The 21,795-nt window shown below is 27.5% G+C and overlaps 1 protein-coding gene across 4 annotated transcripts in view; it reads left to right on the top strand.

Moving 5' to 3' along the window:
* Window positions 1–5,688: 5,688 nt before the first annotated feature.
* The window catches only part of LOC100212507 (uncharacterized protein DDB_G0283697), an 85,803-nt gene continuing 69,696 nt past the window's right edge, over window positions 5,689–21,795 (top strand). For 2 of the 4 annotated variants that reach the window (XM_065788145.1, XM_065788144.1), the window contains exons 1-2: window positions 5,724–5,922; window positions 11,191–11,222. In XM_065788145.1, coding sequence (XP_065644217.1) covers window positions 5,794–5,922; window positions 11,191–11,222 — 161 coding nt within the window. In that variant the 5' untranslated portion in view covers window positions 5,724–5,793. Of the gene's footprint in view, window positions 5,923–11,190; window positions 11,223–21,795 lie in introns of all 4 variants that reach the window. The other 2 variants (XM_065788142.1, XM_065788143.1) reach the window with 2 other exon arrangements.

Raw genomic sequence — 21,795 nt, 5'->3', positions numbered from 1 at the left:
CCCAGACGCAATTTTTTACATAACATTCTTATTTGACATAAGCAAACATAAGTTTGGAGTGTAGCCAATGGCAAATATGTCATTTGTGAAACATTAAAAAAACCTTCCAGCGGCGGCAGAAGGATTTTTATATATATATATAATTTTATTTTTGATATAATATACAGTGGCTTACAATATTATTAGACTTAGTGAAAAAAACTAAAAAACACCACTAAAAACCTTTTCTCTTCACTTAATCTTTTTCTCTCTCATTATTTTGGGAATGTTGCCAAAGATGTTATTTCATTAATAGCAACATTGCTTATATCTTTTATTGTCATTCTTACCATATGTTGTCAGTTTGAACAGGACGTTGCATAGAACCGTTGTGTGAAGTGTTTCTTTCTACAAACAAAAATATCGGAATACCTCGTTGTGAGGTCAACCTCATTGCACAGTGGGCCAGAATGCACTTTTACTGGACAAAATTCATAACTAATTTAATATTAGAGCTGTATTCACTAAAATTAGTATGAGTACTAATATGATGTCTGCGCTTTTTATGAAGGTAATATTTTTTTATTTCGTTGCTATGGATACCTTTATTTTGCTTAGCAACAACCTACTTTTGTTATCTGCAGATATTTTATAAGTGCTATATTCACTAAATTTGGCATGAGTACCAATATGAGATCACACTTCTTACAAAAGTTATAATTTTTTAAATTTAGTTGTTATGGATACTTATATTGCTTAGTTACCGGATACTTTCTTTGTTACAAAGTGGTAAATTGATATTTGAATATCTTATCGGATTTTTGACCCACCTATATTGAATAAAAATTGAGTATTTAAGTAAATAATGTTTTAGGAATAATAAAAGCAAAAAATAGTGCAAGAAAACGTTATCAATTTTAAATTACATCAAAAAATTATAAAACAATAATATCGTTTGAAGATTGTTTAAGTAATTGTAAAACATCTGAAGGAAATGCTTTATGATTTGTTTGGTGTGATGTTGATTTACGCAATGATGAAATAACAGGATCACTGGAAACTAGGAGTCTATTGATAAGATCAGTATTTGTTGCTTTTCTGGATGTTTTTCGGCTGAAATTTTCGCGATAAGATTTAAAGTCTTTATTTCTAGCCTCTTGAGCTTCCTCTGACATAAGTCCGATGGGTAATGTAAGGCTTTTAATTATGTCATGTCCATGTATCAATACATGGTGAACTGATTGAGCCAAGTAATTCCATGGATAAAGGGACACATATAGTCTAAAAGTGTCAAAACAATAATCCTTGAACTTTAAGCAGTCTATTTCATATCCTGAAGAGAGCGTTACCGAGATAATGTAAAATCTGAATATAAGGTTTTGGTCAATACCCAGAATTTCAGCTGTTTGTTCATATGCTGTAAAAGCGCGCCTTGAGGTATTGCCATCATTACTTGTTCCAGAACCACCACTTTTAGGGAAATCAACAACAAGTCCCATTTTGTTCATAAAATGTGTTCTTTAGATCTTGCTTGCCACTTACTTGTTTCTTTTTTATATGCAATGTGCAATAACATCTCAAAAAATCGAATCCATGCATGAAGACTGGAAAGACCATATTTGAACTCTCTGTTAGTATAATCTATATTAAGGATATCAAGACTATTCATATTTTTTAGAGAGACACCACACACTGAACAGCATTGGTATGAGTTATTTTTTTCAGATAATATTGTTTGAACCTTCCCATCAATCATTGTAAGTTCAATAATACAATTCACTTCAATAGAAGATCCGCAAACCTCTAATAAAATCATACCTAAGCTTTCTATCTCACTTTTAATGTACTGATCTTCTTCAATCACAGATTCCTTGGATTCCATTTTGTATGCAAATCTTATGGGTCTACAATAGGCTGTGGAGGACGACTTTTGATTTCTCCAAATAGGCACCTTTTCGTTGCTGTTGTTAAATCCAGTTAAATCCAATGGGACAAGACAAGTAATAAATAATGATTCTTCACGCTTTAAATCTCTGTTAATGTCGGGTTCTGATAAAACTTGTTTATAAATGCTTTGGCCAGTAGCACCATCAAAACCAGCCTTACACGTTAGTGTCATTGTTTTTATTGCATTGTCGTTCAATATCAAGTGCCTTAGCACAGGTTCCTGAACTGCACAGATTCTTTGCAAAGTATGAGTCATTAAATCTTTTAAAGGAACTGAAGCTGAATAGTCCTCCACTGTTATGTTTGCAGGATAACATTTCAATTTTCTCCAAGGCTCCGCTTCTAATCAATTGATAGGAAGCTTTTGTCAGACTTGCATCAATTATTAAAGCCAGTGCTTCGTCTTCGAATATTTAGTTGCTTTATCTGTATTTGATATATTTAAAACATTCTTGGCAGCAATAACAACAGATTCATCTCTAAATTTTTTATTAGCAGCAAAAAATAATTCATTGGATGAATGAGATTCAATTAAACAAGATACACGCCGTTTTTTAGTTTTATTAGAACTATTATCAAATGCAACTGGTTTTCGACCACGTCTACTTGCAGTTGGTTCATTGTCTTTTTTTCTGACAATTAAATATTCATTAAGCCAGTTCACAAACTTCTTTTCAAAATTTTTCACAGTATAGTTTGCAGATTTCCACTTTTTTTTATACAAGTAAACAAATCGTTGAACAGCATGTCTAAAATCAACGTCTTTAAAATCAGCAAATTTTGGCTGAATAAATTTTAATATATCTTCAGAAATATTTTGTTTTGAAATACTAAGATTGTTTTTTTGGAGAAAGTTATGAATGTCTAAATTTAACAAAACCATATCTAAATAATTATTGTAACAAGTATTTTGTATTTAAAAGTAAAATGTTATAATATATATGCCGCCTGGACTACTAATACTTGTTAGTAATTAAGTTACTACAAGTGTTAGTAATTAAAATTAAAAGTAACTAAATTACTGTCAGTGTTAGTAATTAAATTACTAACAACTACCGAAAATATGTTGTTGCTATGTTATGCAAAGTAAGGTATCCATAGTAACCAAAAAAAGTTAACCTCATAAGAATTCTGAATCTCATTTTGATACATACCCCCAAAATTGTGTATTTAGCGCAAGTAAAATGCTGTTAAAACAACGTTAATGTAAAAATGAGTTGTTGCTATGCAAAATTTAGTACCATAGCAACCAAGTTAAAACATACATAAAATCTGAACGGGGATTTAAGGGGACGAGCAATCAATTAAAACTCGATTGAAGCATCATATAGCTCAAATAAATATAAGACAACACATGGCAAATTGTGGTAATTATTAGTTATTGTGCGGCAAAAAATAAGTTTCTTAAGAAATTTTTTTTTTAATCTGTGATTTTCAAAGTATAACTGAGATAACATGCTATGACAACTTTATTTCACACATAGGTTTTTCTTATCTCTAAATACTCTAGAATAACATGTACTAATTTTTTGTTTCAAAAACGTAGATGTAATTGAAATATAACACAACGTTGATGTCACCGTTAATTACTTATTTATAATTTTTTTTTTTATTATTTTATCTCAATATTTAAATGCTTAGAGTCCTGGTAACTAAGGGATTTAATATAAATAAATTATCAATAGATTTCTCCTAATATATGTAGATACTAAAATTAAATAGGTTTTCAAGATTAGTCAACTAAAATTTTTCCCATTTTGTCCACCTACTGGCCCACTGTGCATTGTGAAGATTATTGTATGACTAACAATTATATTTTATTAATCGCTAAGGAATATATATCTTAATACTCTCATTTTTTAAACAAAAATACATAAAATTATTTTTTTTATGGATAAGTACACAATCTTATTAAATATTACCTTCTTTTTTTAGCAATGGGGAGGGGATGTGATATTTCTCCACAAAAACTAGGTGAAGTTCGTCGACTATTAAAAAATACAAGCATTTCACAATATAAGATAGCTGAGATACTCAACATTTCTTAAAGCACAGTGAAAATAGTGAAGCAAAAACTAGATTTTGACATACCTTTACAACCTGCTCGTAAAAGCGCTTGTGGTAGAAAAAGGTTAACAACACCCAGGACTGCCAGAAAAATTAGGGATATTTGTTTACAACAAAGAAAACACCCTGTCAACTTATTGACCAAGATTGTCAATGAACAGAGAACTATTTTCCCGACGTACAGTCCAGAGACGTCTTAAAGAATTTGGTTTAACTTCACGTCGGCCAGCACGTTAATTAAAGTTAACACCCATTATAGTGAAGAAACGTCTAAACTGGGCAAAAAAATATAAAAAATTAACAGAGGATGACCGGAAAAAAGTAATTCTGAAGAAAAATCTTTAATGGTAAAGTTTCACTTGATTTTGGTATCTTTTTAAACTAGGTTTTTTTTACAGATGAGAGCATTTCTCAGGTCAGGAGTGACAAATATAACGTTGTCAGAAGAAGAGTAGGTGAAAAATTTCACTCAGTACATTGTACACATTGTACGGTTGGTACAATGCTTTACGCAGTGTACCAAACGTAAAGCATCCTACATCTGTCATGGTGTGGTCGGTAATTAATTTTCATGGTACTGGAAGGCTGTATATTGTAAAAGGGGCAATAAGACAAGATCAGTATAAGGAAATTCCTAATGATAGACTAATACACAAAAAAAGAAAAATATATATTTTTATGCATGATGGGGCACATTGGTGTCTTGGATTGACCTGGAAATTCTCCGGATTTAAATCCAATTGAGACTGTATGGAAGCTGCTTAAGCGGGAAATGGCCAAAAGTACAATAGCAATAAAGCAGAAGTTGATTGAAAAACTAATATATGTGTGGAACTACAGTGAAGAGCTGCAAACAGCGGTTAAAAAGAGTATTTTGAGTATACCACGGCGCATACAAAGCGTAATTGCAGTAAAAAGACATTTTTTAAAAAATATTGATTTTTATTTAGCCATGATTTTTATCATCTAAAATATCTTTAAATGATAAAAAATTGTCCACGAAAATCATATTGTCTACGTAATTTGTTTTTTTCTTGTTAAGTCTAAAAATATGGCAAGCCACTGTATTATACTTTGATATAACATGATATAATATATATTTTTGATATAACACCCTAGTCTAACATAACGCCAGTCTGCATTATCAATAAAGGTTATAAGGATCGCGCACCATTATTTTTTCATCGGATGATGAGATAAAAATAAACTTTCACCCGATTTGCTTAATCAAAAAAGAAAAAAAAATCGATAATTAATATTGTTTTTTAAACTCATATTTGAATTTCTTTGATTTAATGTTTATTGTTATGGAAATTTGCTTTCTGAAATTTAAAATTTAAGCTCCATTAAAATTTCATAAATGTATTAGATACGCTGCTGCAAAAATTTCTTGGAAAAAAAATTAAAAATAAAAAGCTCATTCTTATTTAAATGTGTATATTTTGAAATTGTATTATGTGATGATGGTTATTTTCTAAACTAATACTATTCTTAAAAAGATGTCATTTTGCAAAGTGTCAATCTTTTCATTCAGATCTTTCATAACTCAAAATATATTCTCAATTTTTTATGTGTAAATACATTGAACATATTTACACATAAAATTACCCATAACAATACAGTATTGAATACTTAGGCAATAGTTATTGATTAGGCAAAAGACTATTACCTAGTCAACAACTTATTTATTACTGTTAAATCTAAAATTATTGCCAATAGTTATATATTTAACAGTAATAAATATCTTTATAGAATACAATTTGAAAAAATCTGCTTTGGATTAAATATAAGTTTGCTAAAATGTCATCAACACGCAAAGTAACTATTGATTCTGGGAGAAGAATAGCTACTGGTGATGCTCTAGATTCTTCAAAAAAAAAAAGTGTTTTTGAGCGACTTGGTGGTAATGGCTCTACTCCAAAGTCTGTTGTAAGTCCTTTTTTGTTTGGTTTTACTAATAAAAACTACATGAAAAATAATGAAAAAAATGTTTTAATTATTTATTGTTATTTTCTTCTTTTTGAGAAAAAACTGTATGTATACTATTATTCCAACCTAAACATTAAAAAAAAAAGTCAGTAAATATAAATTACTATATGCACTATATTGTAAATTCTTTTACAATATAATTATTATATAATTTGAATATATCTAATCAGCCCTCAGAATTAGGGTGGGCATTTGACAATTCCAATCTAAGTGCTGACCTAAAAGTGATTGAGGTCGACAAAAAATTGCTGAATTATTTCTATTTTTTTTGTAAAACCTTTGTATCAAGTTTTTTTGCCAATCTGATGTTGATCTCAAGCAGATTAAGGTCAGGAAATTATTGCTGACCTCATTCCTAATTCAGGGCATTCTAATTGTATAAGATATACCAAAAATGTGAGTTTGTAACTCTAGGAAAATACTACTAAACAAAAAAAAAATCTGAATAAGATAAACATCATGAAACTTCTAACAAAAAGTTAGTTTAGCCAAAAAAACAATATGAGTCTCGGGAAATGCCTTGTTTATTGTTTTATTCAAAATAATTGACTTGTAAATTATTGATTTTTGGAGATAAAGCGGAGGTTGTCACCCAAAATCACTGGCAAAAATGTTTATTGTATATCATTACTTTAACATAGATTTGTTCATGCCTTCCGTTTCTATATAGTAAGTATTTTGAGAATTTACTGCAAAATAAACACGTAAGAAACTACAAGAATAAAACAGCAATACTTGAAGAAATGAATCGAGTAATATACGAAATAGAACATCTAAACAAAAAAACTGAAAAAAAAATTGAAAATTAAAACAAGAAAAAATTTTGTCAAAATAAAATATATACCTAAATCTTTTACTGTTTTTGTTTTCTTTTTTTTTCGTTTGTTATTTTTTAGGAAGTTTGTTATTTAGAAAGAAAACAGATAAGAATGTAATAGAAGCAAAAATTTATTGATATACAATTTATTTGCAACTTTCATCAATCAGTATATTAAGGAAATACTTTATTATTTGCGCTATAAAAAAGGACAATTTTAAAGTTTGTTTTTTTAAACGTTTTTGCTAACCTTTACTGTTTTTAACTAATTGTTTTTTATTTGTAAAAATTTTTTTTCATTTTTAAACAAGTTTTTTAAATAAAATAATAAAAAGTCATTAATACAAATGTTCAAATATAAAGTATTTAATTGTTTTTCACTAACATAATGATGTTAGTGAAATATCTGCACTTTTGTTGGATTCTCCAAATTATGCATTTAAAACAAAAGTTTATTTCCTGATGAACTTTTGTTATTGACGCATTGTCAATCTGCATTGTTATATTACTGAACTTTTTTAATGAAACTTTTAGGAGCCTATTTGAAACATTTTTTTAAGTTTTTAAATACATTTTTTTTAACAGAGCAGTCGTTATTTTTGTTATCTCAAGTAATTAGTCTTAACGTTAAAAATTGGGCAATGTAAAGAAAACAGTTTTAGACAACCATCAAGTATTGTAAATACATTTAAAATGTGGACGTACAAGATGTGCGACCGCATGTGCTTCCCGGGAAGACATGTATAAATAAGTGTATTTTAGCTAGGTGAATTTTTTTAAAAACTTCATGAAAATGTTTTTTTCACAACTGTATATTTCCTTTTTTTTTTTTTTTGTCATGTTTGCACTCATTTTTCTTTTTACTGAGTTTTCACTACAATATTCATATTGTTTTCAGAAATTAATGTTTTGGTTTTTATATATTATAACTTGATGAGGATACTATTTTCCCTTGAAATAAAGTTAAACCAAAATAAAGGGTTTGTTCCTTAAAGCTGGTGTTTTCCTCAAAATTTAAGTTTTCAGTTCTCCATTTAAAATAGGTTGTTGTTTTTATTTGCAGTTGCATAAATGTTATAAAAACATCTTAAATCATGTTACATACGTGTATAATTTGTAAGTCTTTTTAGACATGTTACAAAATGCCTTACAATATGTTATTTACTTTAATTACAAACTGGGCTGTTTCTGGGGAAAGAGGGTTTCCAATTTTTTTTCCTGGTAATGATAGAATCCTTTTCTCATTTTAAACATGAGATGGTAACGACACTTCAAAGTAGTTTGATATCTTTTTACGTGTCCATTATTCTGATGCAAGTATCACCATTTGCACTTTATAGAGAGTCCCTTACAGAAATTTTCATTTTGATTTCATTCATTAAAATGTCTAGATCATAATCTTTTTTTAATTTATTGTTAGAACTGGTTCTAACGGTAAATTAAAAAAATTCTATAGAGGTATCAAACCTCTAAAGAGTTACCTTTTCCCCCCTTTATATGCCCACAATATGAATATTTACTAAACAGTTATTAAATAACACTATATTGAATAAAATCTTTCGTTACAAAATTTAAGTAAATTCGGACACAATGTCATTTTTAAGTGCTTAGTTTGATCAAATATTAAAATAATGACAATGCATGAATCTAATTTTTTTTTTTGTAAACTCAAGATAAAGTAATAATACTATTAACATTTTTCACCAGCGATTTCAGGTGACAGCCTCCATTTTAGCTCCTAAAATTATTAATTTTTAAGTCAATAATTTTGAAAAAAATTAAAATAATAAGGCATTTCTTGAGATTATCAAAAGAAAGAGATGCAACTTTACAATGATGGGAGAGGGTTTCAAGCTTGGCAGATAGAGCAGGTCAAACTATGTTTACAAGTTGATTTTGGACCTTTTCTAGATGAGAAAGAGCATCATTAGAAGGACCAGCCCAAACATGACATCAGTATTCTATACAGAGATGAGTAAGAAATTTGTTGAGGTAGAGAATGGAAAAAAGAATTAAATTTAATGAGAATACAAAAGTTTATTTGTTTATCTTGTTATGGTTCAATTTCTTAATGATCAGGTGAAATGAAAATGGTGAGCATGATAAAGAGAAGCTACCTTTGCAGATGTTAACTTAGCACTCGGTTATATATATGGTTTCCATGAGAGGTCAGTAGTGAAATATAATCCAAGAAGACATAAAGAAGTGGACTCAGTAAGAAGGTTGCCATTCAATTTAAGAATATCGACAGCATTGCGATAGTTTACAGTAATTACTGAGTTTTGATGGAGTTAAAATTTACAAACCACATGCTATTTTCCTGCAGGCACGAAACCGAGATTCAGTCAAGCCCTTATTAAATAGTTTAGAGAAAATTTAAGAGAGTTCTAGAAAATACTTTTGTAAAACTATGACAGAAATGTTGTCTGGACCACAAGCTGTAGAAGAGTTCAATTGAGATTTTAGCTACGGAAGCTGGGGTTTTTTGAAAAAGGTTAACCTGTTTAATTGGAATGGAATTAGAAGCTTTTTTATGAGAATTTTGTTGCATAACTGAAAAGTTCAGTGCAAGTAAAAACTCCATATGTAACTCCATATGTAATAAATGTAACTCCATGCAAATAAATGCTCAATATCCATATTTAGATCGTTAAAAGTTAAATTACATCAGTTGCATATTTCAAAATACGGCATTGTAATTAAATTTAATTTGAAACCATGTTTAAAATCATTTAAAGTGTTTATATTTATAAAATATATCTCAAAATTAAATAATATTGTTATAAAAAAAAGTTATCAATAATATTTAAATGTTGTTTGAAAAAAAAATTCATTAATTTTAAAAACTTAAGCTTTTTTAAACTTATACCATTTATTTCTTAAAACATAACGCAACATTTTTGTCTTATATTTTGCTTTCTTGCAATTTAGTTTTTGTTTTTTTTAAATGAGAGGGTAATTGCTTATGGTTCAATTTCTTAATGGTCAAAAAAACAAAAAAACTAGCAACAATTTTTTTTTAATATTTTGGTTTTAACGAAATCTCATAAATTAGTTAATCATTACTAATCGATGTTCGTTCTGAGATCAATCTTAATCAATCTTAAAAACTTTTGTTAAAAAGCAATTTCAAAACTTAAAAAAATCATCTTTTCATAAATTTGTTACATAAAGTTTATTAACAAAATTCTATAAAAATATTTTCCTACAGGCATGATTATGGTTTATCTGGTGATGCATTTAAATACTATTATAAGTAGATTAAACACTTTTGTATATTAGCACTTTCATAATGGAATGAAAGAAATTATTTAACTTGAAACTATAAATAGTAAATAATTATTAATAAATAAATTAATTAACAAAAAATGAATTAGTAAATTGATTTAAAAAAAAAAAAACTATAAATGTAAAACAAGCATAAAACTGTTAAATGTAAAACAAGCATAAAAAAGTAACTAAAGTTAAATTTGATAAAAAAGGATTTTTCTTTAACATGCTTGGAAATTTTGAAAGTTAAATAAAAAATTGAGGATTTTAAATTGTTTATTTTTTCAATTTTTTTCGATAACAAAAGCATGTAGATGCAACTTCACTATTTTATTGTCACTTACTATGAGTCTCACTACTCTTCTGGGTTCCTACTGCACAGCTCTACTATCTACAATCTGCTCTTAGAACCATACTTCCCATATCTACCTGACTCGGTGGTTTTATTGGTCATATATCTCAGAAACGAATAAAGTTTGATGACTGTAATCAAGTGTAATAGATCATTTTCAAAATTTTCTAAATATTTTGTTTTAACTTGAAGCCAAAAGTCTGGTTTTTGTCAGTTAGGGGATTTTTATGTTTCAAGTTCTGAGAGATAATATATTTATTAAAGTACTTTTAAAATAATTTAAAAAAAGAAAATAACTTTTTTGAGGGGATAGGATTTTCTTGGATTGTTTTTTAGAAAATACGTAAGTGCTGCTTTTTTTGGTTATTAATAACAATTTAATATATTTAATACAGTTAAGTGGTTAACTAGTATAAACTTGAAAGTTGATAAATTTGAATTTTTTTGAGAATGACAAAAAATCTTATGTAGCTTATATCAGAAAAACAATCATGATGGTTTCTTATTCAAACTTCCTAATGCTTTCTTTTATATTTCTTAGTCAAACTAATGCTTTCTAAAAAATGTAGCCTTTTACCAAATTTTATGAACTTTATTTTGTATATTTTTATATTGTTGTTTTAAATTAATTTTATTATAACATTTTTTTATGGTGCTTCTTTCTATTTTTATCTACAAAAGTTTATTTGTTTATCTTGTTCATTCATACATGCACAATAATGACATTGTCATTAATGTGCGTATATTAAATACATTTCTTAACTTTTAGGTAAAAACTAAGACCTCTAAAAAGATTTCCAGGTATGACTTTATTTGTTTAGTATTGTTAGAATGATGATGATGACGATGATGATGATGATGATGATGATGATGATGATGATGATGATGATGATGATGATGATGATGATGATGATGATGATGATGATGATGATGATGATGATGATGATGGTGGTGGTGGTGGTGGTGGTGGTAGTGGTGGTGGTGGTTGTGGTGGTGGTGGTGATTTCTGCATAAACCTTCAGTCAATGTCCTTCATACATAGGTACTGCCTGCTGAAACTTTTTGCTACATACAGGCTATTTCATAAGTTGTGTACATGCTTTTGAATTAAAATTGCTCCTAATTATAATATATTTATTAAAAATATATACATATATAAAGTATAATTGTTCATTAAGATATAAGTAAAAAAAGTACGACTTCACAACATTCAATCAAAGAGAGAATTCAAGTTTTTTTTAGTTTTTTATTTTAATTTAAAAATTTTCAAGAAGTTAGAAGACAATGGAAAAATTATTTTGCTACTCCGCCATCACATGAGAAAATGATTCTAAATTTGATTGAAAATTTTAGGACGAGAGGGAGTTTTTACAAGCAAGAAATATCCAGCTGCTCTCTTTCTACTGTTTCAGTGGAAGCTGCAAGGTATTCCAAAACATTCAAAATGTTAGAGAAATAGTTTGAGAATCTGATGATTTTTAATTCGAAAGGGCACATCGAAATAGGGATGAACATGAGCAGCTATATATGTGTTGTTCAAGTAGTAGGCTTTAGACCATTCAGACCAAGTACAGTGCAAGATAAGTAAAGATGATTTTAACAAAAGAATGAAGAAGTTTAGTGATATTATGTTGTGAAAATTTGAAGAAAATTCCAATTTTCTAAACAAAATTATTTAATCAAAATCAAATAAAAGTCAATTCATGCTGAACAGTATTATAAATCCTCATAATTGTTGCTATTGGGTCTATTCTAGTCAGTACAAACAATTACCTGTGGCAAACTCATCAGTCTATTATTCCTGTCTAGTAAGAATCTGGCTTAATTGAAGGTTTCTTCAATGATGGATGGGCAAAGAAAGTCCAATGAAATGGCCTGCTGGTTTTCATCTCATGTGCAATACTTTCTTTAAATTTACTTGAAGAACTATAGGAAGAGCTAGTTCAATAGCCACATATAATATTTTTATAAAATTATAAAAAACATTTTTTCTTGATTATTTGTTTAAATTTTTTAAATCAGAAGCACCTTCACAACTTATGAAACACCCTATATATATTATATATATATATATATATATATATATATATATATATATATATATATATATATATATATATATATATATATATATATATATATATATATATATATATATATATATCAGGGGCGGATCCAGGATTTTTATTGACTGTAGCAAAAATGCCATAAATATTTTTTGGTCTAAAAAAAAAAAAAGGTCCTCGCTTTTCACATTTGCCGACAGTACGAAAAGTTCAAGTTTGCCGACTGTACTATATGATCTACATATGCCGATTTAAAAGAGCTAAATTTGCAGGCATAATGAAATTGCTAGCCTAGGATGTACAGTGGCTTGTAGTGATACATGAGTTAGAGCGGAAGAACGTTACCTGATTTACGCGACGTTAAAACTATCTAGTTAAAATGAATACTTTTTAACGAAATAGTAGTTTACTTGTTTTTTATGATTTTTAATAATGACTAAAACCCTAAACGAACCCTTATCCTCAGTCGATGTATTTAAATTTAGTTCTTGGTATTCCTATTGCCAGTCAATATATTTATGCCAAATAATACACAAAACATTATCATGTAAATTTATCTATATATTTAAATTAACAAAATATTTGTGACTGTTAAAATGTTTTGGTCTGCAAAAAAATTGGAGGTTAATATTTGTAAATGAAAATGGCAAATTTAATCAAAATTTATTTAAAATTCAATTTTTTTATTTAATCAAAATTTGTTTTAAAACACATACTCTATTACCTTATAAAATATCTTAACTTACCTTATAAAATATCTTACCTTATAAAATATCTGAAGGCTTACCTTATAAAATATCTGAAAATTAAAATAGACACTTCAACGATTTACATAAATCTATAAAAATAATTTATAAATATTTTCATATTTTTAATAATATACTTCATTACAATAAACTTTTTGTCAAGTAATGAAAAAAAGAAACAGGTTTCAAATAAAATAAAAAATAGTAAATAAACGTTTCAATAAAAATATATTGCTTTAAATAAATAAGGAATGCTTTTAAAATCCCAAAATAGCAAACTCCAGGCATATTACAATGAATAATGATACTGATCAACAATGATATTGATCTTGATCTTGATTAATGATTAATGATCTTGATTAATGATCTTGATCTTGATTAATGATTGATTGATAATGATATTGATCAACAAATGTCAGCAAGTTATAAATACAAAAGTGTCAATGAATAAATGTCAACCTAACAAGACAAACTTAATATGGTCGTTCTTTGTTTAAAACAACATAGTTCTTTGTTTGATTTGGGTGTAGAAAGTTTTCAGTTTTTTATAAGTGAATATAGGAAAGTATATTGTGACGATAACACTCAATTTCAATTAAGTAATGCATTAAAGCATAAAAGTATTGAATATGGAAGTCAAATAAACTTTATCTTTAATCAAATTGAAGAAAAGCCATTAAACAGTATTGTCAAAAGGACATTTTAATCCACCTATTTCAAATGATTTTAGATATTGACTAAAGTTTAAAAAAATAAAACATTATACTGGCAAAATTTCATATTCGTTAAGCAAATCATAATTTCAAAATACATGTTAATGTAAACAAGAGACTTCTTTGGTTTCGAAGAACACTTAAAAAAATATGTCTTACGATACTTTTCTTAAATTTTTAAATTCTGTTTCAAGTAGTTCTGTAACAAATTTTCCTAACATAACATATTTGTAACAAAAGTGTTTCTCTTAATAGCGTTTTAACCAGCTAGATTATTTCTTCACATGAATAATTTGCAAAATGCCTTGTGACATGCATTGATATTTTATGCCTATTTTCTGAATTGTTTCATGCATAATGCTGTATCGCCAAAATCCAAAACAAACTTTGTTTGTTTATCATTTACATCTCTGAGGAAGCTTTTTAATCATTATTGAACCTTAAACATATGCCCACACTTTTTAGATTAAAAGTTTTCCATTATGTGAAAGCAAGTTTAATAAATTCCTGATACAATAACATTTTTGTAACATACACCTTGTCAAAGGGAACAATAGTTCCTAGTAGAAGCTAAAAAAAAAAGCAGTAGAAAGTTTCTTTGATACAACTTTATTAGACAATTCCTATGGCAATTGTCTAATAAAACTGTATTGTAATTTTTAATTAAAACTGAGCCTTTAACTTAGGAAAATTTATGATATTCATGCAGATTCTTTAAATTCTAGTCTTTCCATCTTGATCGGAAATGCGTCAATAACATGGAAAGATATTTATTACATTGATTTATATCTATATTATAATCATTTTCGAAAGAGAATTTATATCATTGGTTTTCCAAAAACAGCAACTTCCTGATACAATAACATTTTTGTAACATGCTCCTTGTCACAGAGAATAATAGTAGTAATTTCCTAGCAGAAATTTCCAAATTAAAAAAAAGTAGTAGAAGGTTCCTTTGCAATTTTAGAACTAAAAATCGATCTGAGAGGAAAATTGTGCATTTTAGTTGAACCTTTTTATAGTTTTGATGTCTATCAGATCATATAATAAAGTGTTGCTAGACGTTTTAAAACTCGCATAAGGTAAACGTTCTATCCAACATGTTTTCTGCTCTTTGTCTCTTGGAAATCTATAAATTTTTTAAAACATTTTAAAATAGTTTGACTTCTTCTTTGATAAATAACTCGTAGAACGGCAATAAACACATTTCACCATTTTTTATAAACATAAACAAATTTCATTATTTTTATAATAGGTTAAATAAATAAACCAACAGACGGTACTATTTAATTTAGTTTTTATAATTATAAAACCTCTTCCTTTAATGTTTGCTACCCACTTTATTAAAAGAAGTTTTATTAACGGAGATTGGATATTTTACAGAAATTCTGTCTTTGCTACACAATTTTTTTTTTGCTACAGGTTCTTGCTTGATGACTTTTAGTCACTACGTAAGACCTCCTTGTTAATCAAATGATTGAATGTAAATACGCTCAATATATAAAAAATTATCGGGGGTATGTATAGAGTTGTTTCAAAGTATAACAAATTGACTTTTGCTACAGTTGCTACAGTCAATTTGCCATTTTATTTTACTCCCAGTTCAATTTAAGTTGATACGCTGCGAAATGTTTGACATTCTTTCAAAAATTTATGGGCATGTGAGACAAAACCCGATAAAAACATGGTTTTTTCAGTGAAGCATTTAATTTTTCCGAATAAAATATTTCCGTAACATAGTCAACTTGGCTCAAATACAGTTTTAAATAAAATTTTGAAGCGCCACATTTTGATTACTTGTAACCTGCATATCTTATTTAAATTATTTTTCTCTTTTGCATGAAAAAAAAAATGTATGTAAAAAAAAAAACAAGAGAAAAAAAACTGATTGTGGCATTTGCTACACTTGCTACAGCCTCGATCCGCTCCTGTATATATATATATATATATATATATATATATATATATATATATATATATATATATATATATATATATATATATATATATATATATATCAATAAATCCATATATCAAATGTCATGATGCCATTAATGATGTTTCTTGTGCAACTAAATCATGAGTGAGGGATTTTGCGCTCAAGCCTTTTCGTGCTTGTCCACATGCCTGCAAAAACTTTGCGAGTGCATTAAAAAGCACTTGCCAAAAAAAAGGTTTTTTTTTTTAAATTTTATTTCTTTTTTTAAAATTTAAAAAACACATATCTAATTTTTCTCTTCAACAACTTGTTTCTCTTTTCGTAGGTTAATCAGAAAAAGTTTCTTGCAGATTATCCTACTGAAAAACTAATTAGTTATTGCTCAGTTCTTTAAGAATGTGGAGTACTCTATTTGTAAAGTACACTGACAGAATTTATATTTATATATATATATATATATATATAAACACTTAAAAATATATATAGTAAAAAACACTTATCTAATTTTCTTCTCATATACATGTATTATGTAAATATTTTCTTCTTATGTACATGTATTATGTAAATATTTTCTTCAGTAGAAGAAAATTAGAGAAGTGGTTTTACTTATTTATTATTGCTCTGTTCTTTAAGAACATTTAACACTCTATTTGTAGAATACACTAACATAATTTATATATATATATATATATATATATATATATATATATATATATATATATATATATATATATATATATATATATATATATATATATCAGGCAACCGAAAAAGTTTGTGCGGTTTTGCAGATCCATAAATAAATACACAAAAAAAAAAGTTTTAAAGTTTATTCTGAAAAATAGTCTCCTTCAGCAAGAATAACTTTCTCTCATCGTGAAACAAGCTGGTATATTCCATTTTTATAAAAGTCTTGTGTAGCTAAAAAATTGAATTAACTCATTTTCGAGATCTTCTCAATTTCGAAACTGTCGATTTCTCATATGATTATCCAGGGCCAAAAACAGGTGATAGTCGCTTGGCGCAAGGTCTGGTAAATACAGAGGGTGAGGTAGAATCTCCTATTGTAAATATGCTAGAGTTTCCTGCGTGCTTATTGCGGTGTGCGGTCTGGCGTTGACCTGGTGGAATAAAACACCTTTTCTGTTTGCCAAAGCTGCTTGTTTTTGATGAAGAGCAACCGAAACTCTGTCCAATTGGGCTGAGTATATCTCAGCAGTAATGGTTTGTCCACTTGGTAGCAACTCATAGTGAACGATACCTGCTATAGTCCACCATACACACAGTAAAACCTTTTGTTGGTGAATGCTTGGTTTAGGAGTCATTGGTACTGGATCGTTACTGGCTAGCCAATGATATGTTCGTTTTTTGTTGCAGTACATAATCCATTTTTCGTTGCACGTCAACATCCGGTCAAAAAATGGCACTAAATTGTGACGGGTAAGCAATGAAGAACAAATGGTTAAGCGCTGTAGCATGTTTGTTTCACTTAACTCATAAGGTACCCATTTGCTCAACGTTCCAACTTCCAACGTTTTCCAAGTTGGTGCAAATGTAAACGAATAGTTTCATCACTCACATTAAATCTTAAAGCAAGGTCCTGACATGTTTGACTGGAGTCCTGCTCGATTGCCAGCTTGATATCCTCGTTGTTTAGGATGGATGGTCTTCCAGATCTTGGTTCATCTTCAAGGTTTTCATTTCCAGAAGAAAATTTTTTAAGCCACTTTTGACCTGTCTGTTCTGCTATGGTACCTTCCCCAAAAGCAGCGCATATCTTACGACAAGCTTCTGCAGCTTTGGTTCCAAGATTAAATTCTCAAAGCAAACAGGCGCGAGTTATCGCAGTTGACACAGCCATAAGTCTAAAGACTTATGACTTTTAAACTTAAGACTTTTAAATTTAAAACGCACTAATAGAACTTATGAAACACACTGATTGATTCTCCTTAAAACAAGCTTTAATTTATATGCAAAATTATCCCCCCACCACAACCAGTTTTCGTAATTCATTTCTTAGAAATAGGCAATGAGGATAAACCGCACAAACTTTTTTGGTTGCCTGATATATATATACACACTAAATAACACTAGATGTGTATATGCATATGTATATATGTATATATATATATATATATATATATATATGTGTATATGCATATGTATATATGTATATATGTATATATATATATATATATATATATATATATATATATATATATATATATATATATATATATATATATATATATATACACACATGTACATATACAAATGCAGAATTAAAGGCACCCAGATGGCGCCATAAAAAAACAGGAAGTTGAAGGAGCTTCAGTATATACATTGACTATCAAATAGATCATCTGCAATCTTTTCTTTCATTATTCTTCTTTTTTTTTTAAAATAAAGCACGGTTTTACCTTAAGAGCACAAAAATGATATTAGGAAATTGTGAGCTATTGTATGGATTGAGTATGTATATACATATATATGCGTATGTATATATATATATATATATATATATATATATATATATATATATATATATATATATATATATATATATATATATATATATATATATATATATATATATATATATATATATATATATATACACACATACATACATATATGTGTGTATATATATATAAATTAGTAAAAACTATTATCTATAATCAATTGATTATCATTGTTAATCAATTACTTAATGTTATATAAAATTAGGATAGCCATTACTTGTATGTAAAACTTTTCTTATTTGTATGCATGTATTATTTAAACAATTATGTTACTTTGACTATTTCACAATCAATTACTGTGACTATTTCACCTAAAAAATCTAGTATTATTTAATTTAATAATTTTTTTATGTAAATTAAATTAATTTATAAACCCTTTATATATAAATATTTTAATTTAATGCTTTTCTTTTAACTTAAAAAATTCTCAGTTGATGTATCCAGTGCGCCAATCCATATTTAAGTCAATTGATGTATTTACATTCCTCTAAGCCTATCAATATTTAAGTCGATGTTTTTACACTACAATGAGTCTATTCATATTTAAGTCAATTTATGTATGCATTGATGCACTTATTCTATGAAACATTAAAAAACAAAAAATAAATGATTAATATAACTATAAATAAACAACAATAATAGTTAAAAAACATAAAACTTCTTTGAAATAGAAATTAAAAACTTTGCCTAAAAAGAATTCAAACCCGCATCTATGTCAACTGTACCTCATAATATTAGCAATGGAACATCCACAGCACAACGTCACTATGTTAAAACATTCAAAATCAACACTCTATGAAATTAATAAGGTGGGCTAATAATTTGATCTGGGACTATTTTAGTAGTTTAAAAATGTTAATTTCTTTAATGACATTTTGTATTGAAAGAAAACAAAATCAAGTACACTGTATTAAATTTAAAATAGAAAGCCATTAAATTTAAATTAGAAAACTAATTAAATTTTATCCTTTTATTTTAAAACCACAAAAAAGCAACTTATTAAACTGAAATGTTTTTTTATTTATAAAAAACAAAAAACATTCTGAATGTTTTTATTTTTATTTTTTTACTGTTTACATAATCAACCGACAAATAGGTAGAACCTTTAAGGAGTGCTGCTACATAGACTGACAATTAGGTAAAATGTGCAAGGAGTGTTACTACATTGACAGACAAATAGGTAAACATGCAAGGAGTGCTGCTACATTGACTGAATTTTTTTAAAGAGCAATAAAATTTAATGTACTTGCACAACTGAGACGTGTTTGAAAAGTTATAATCATTGATATAATAATGTTTGAATAAAAAAAGAATTTTTATAGTTTGGAGGCTTAAAATCCATTCATTCAAAAGTTGGAATTCAATTTCTTCAAAACTTGAAATTCTAAACTTTAAAACTTGGAATTCTATCATTTAAAGTTGGAAACTAGAGAAGATTACTTGGGTGATAGATTCAATTTATTGAACAAAAAGATCGAATCAGATAAGCAGAAAAGAAGCATGAACTAGTAGAGAAACTAAAGTATCAAGAAAATATCAAGAAGATTTTTTTTTCTTGCTATCTCTGAGTATTTGTTATTTAAGACCACTTACTTGTTTTTTGGAAGTGGTAGCTTATTTACTGATTTTTTATTTTATTTCAATTTTTATTTATTTTTCTTTCTAACTTTTTAACTACTTAAGTACTTATTGTTCTGGATTATTATAAGTGTATTTAATTTAGTGTACCTTTATATTCATTTATCATACTACTTCCATGATATCTTGGTATGTATATTGGCATGATATTGTTGCTTATGTGCTAAAATTACTCGTTTTTCTTTTTTAAAGTACTGTTTATTGCTATTTTTTATTATGTTATTGCTATACACTATTTGGTACTTTTTATTATAATTGTTGTTGTATTTAGTACTTTTTGTTGTATTTGTTGTATTACTTGTATTACTTGCTTTGTTGTATTGTTGTATTACTATTTTGTTGTATTTGTACGTAGTTGCTAATGTTTTATGTTATGTATTATAGCTACTGTATTATTATCTCTCATCTCCTTGAGTTTATTATTATTTATTACTGTTTACAAGCTATATTCTAACAAACTCCATTTTTTTTCTAAAATCATAAATTACTAAATATAACCAAGTTGTTATAAAATCATAATACTTCACTATGCCATCTAAGACTATTCAATTTGGCTCTCATTCTGACCTTAAGCTTGACCAAACATCATCACACAAGAATACTAATTTACAATATTCTTTTGACACTACATCAAGTTCACGAAATTCAACTTCAGATCTAAATAATCCTCAAGATTCAATTAATTGTAAATACTATGACACCATAGATTTCAATAAAAATAATTAATTCTAATTCAGATCTTTATATTCATCTCAACATTGCTTCTTTACCATATCACATTGATGAACTCTTAATACATTACCTTTGGCAATAGATATTACTGAGTCAAATTTATATGTAAATGATTCAAATATAACAAGCATATCTATAAACGGTTTTAACATTGAGCATTGACCCACTGAGGCTAAAAAAGGGGGTGCTCTTCTATATCTAAACTCTAATTTAAACTACATAGTTCGCAACAACCTAAAGATCTACTCTTTCAAATAACTTGAATCCATTTTTGTTGAAATTATAAAGCCTCACTTAAAAAAATATAATAATTGGCTGCATATATTGACATCTGTCTATAAATCAAGACCATTTCGCTAATAATTATTTAACTCCACTATTAGATAAGCTAAATATTGAAAAAAAAGTATTTTACTTATGGAGGATTTAATATGGATATACTAAAATATAATGAATCAAATCCTATATCTAGCTACCTTGACTCACTTATTTCTTTTTCATTACATCCTGTTATTATTCTGCCAACACGCATAACAGCTAAATCACAAACACTTATTGATAACATCTTTATAAACTTCAATTCATCTGACCAAATCTCTGGCAATCTTACTATTTCAATATCTGATCATATGGCTCAATTTATCTGCATTCTTAGAAAAACTAATCACCCTAAAAAAAAGTATATCCTACAGGCGATGCTTCAAGAAATTTAACAAAAATAAATTTATTGAAGATGTTTCCAACATTAACTGGGCCCTATATATTAAAAAAGATGATGATGTAAATCAATCTATCAGTTTTCTTTTAAAGAAATTTGAAAAAATATTAGACCAACATGCTCCATACAAAAAACTAACTAAGCAGCAAATCAAACTTAAATCAAAACCATGGATCACCAATGGCATACTTAAATCTATTTCTATTAAAAACAAACTAAACAAAAAACACACAAAATGTAAAGATATTAGTACTAAAAATGAACTGTTTTCTAAATTTAAGTTTTATAGAAACAGAATCA

Source organism: Hydra vulgaris, chromosome 01, assembly GCF_038396675.1.
Source record: "Hydra vulgaris chromosome 01, alternate assembly HydraT2T_AEP".
Classification (NCBI taxonomy): Eukaryota; Metazoa; Cnidaria; class Hydrozoa; order Anthoathecata; family Hydridae; genus Hydra; species Hydra vulgaris.
Note: the sequence above shows the minus strand (reverse complement) of the source record. Positions and strands in the feature narration are given on the sequence as shown.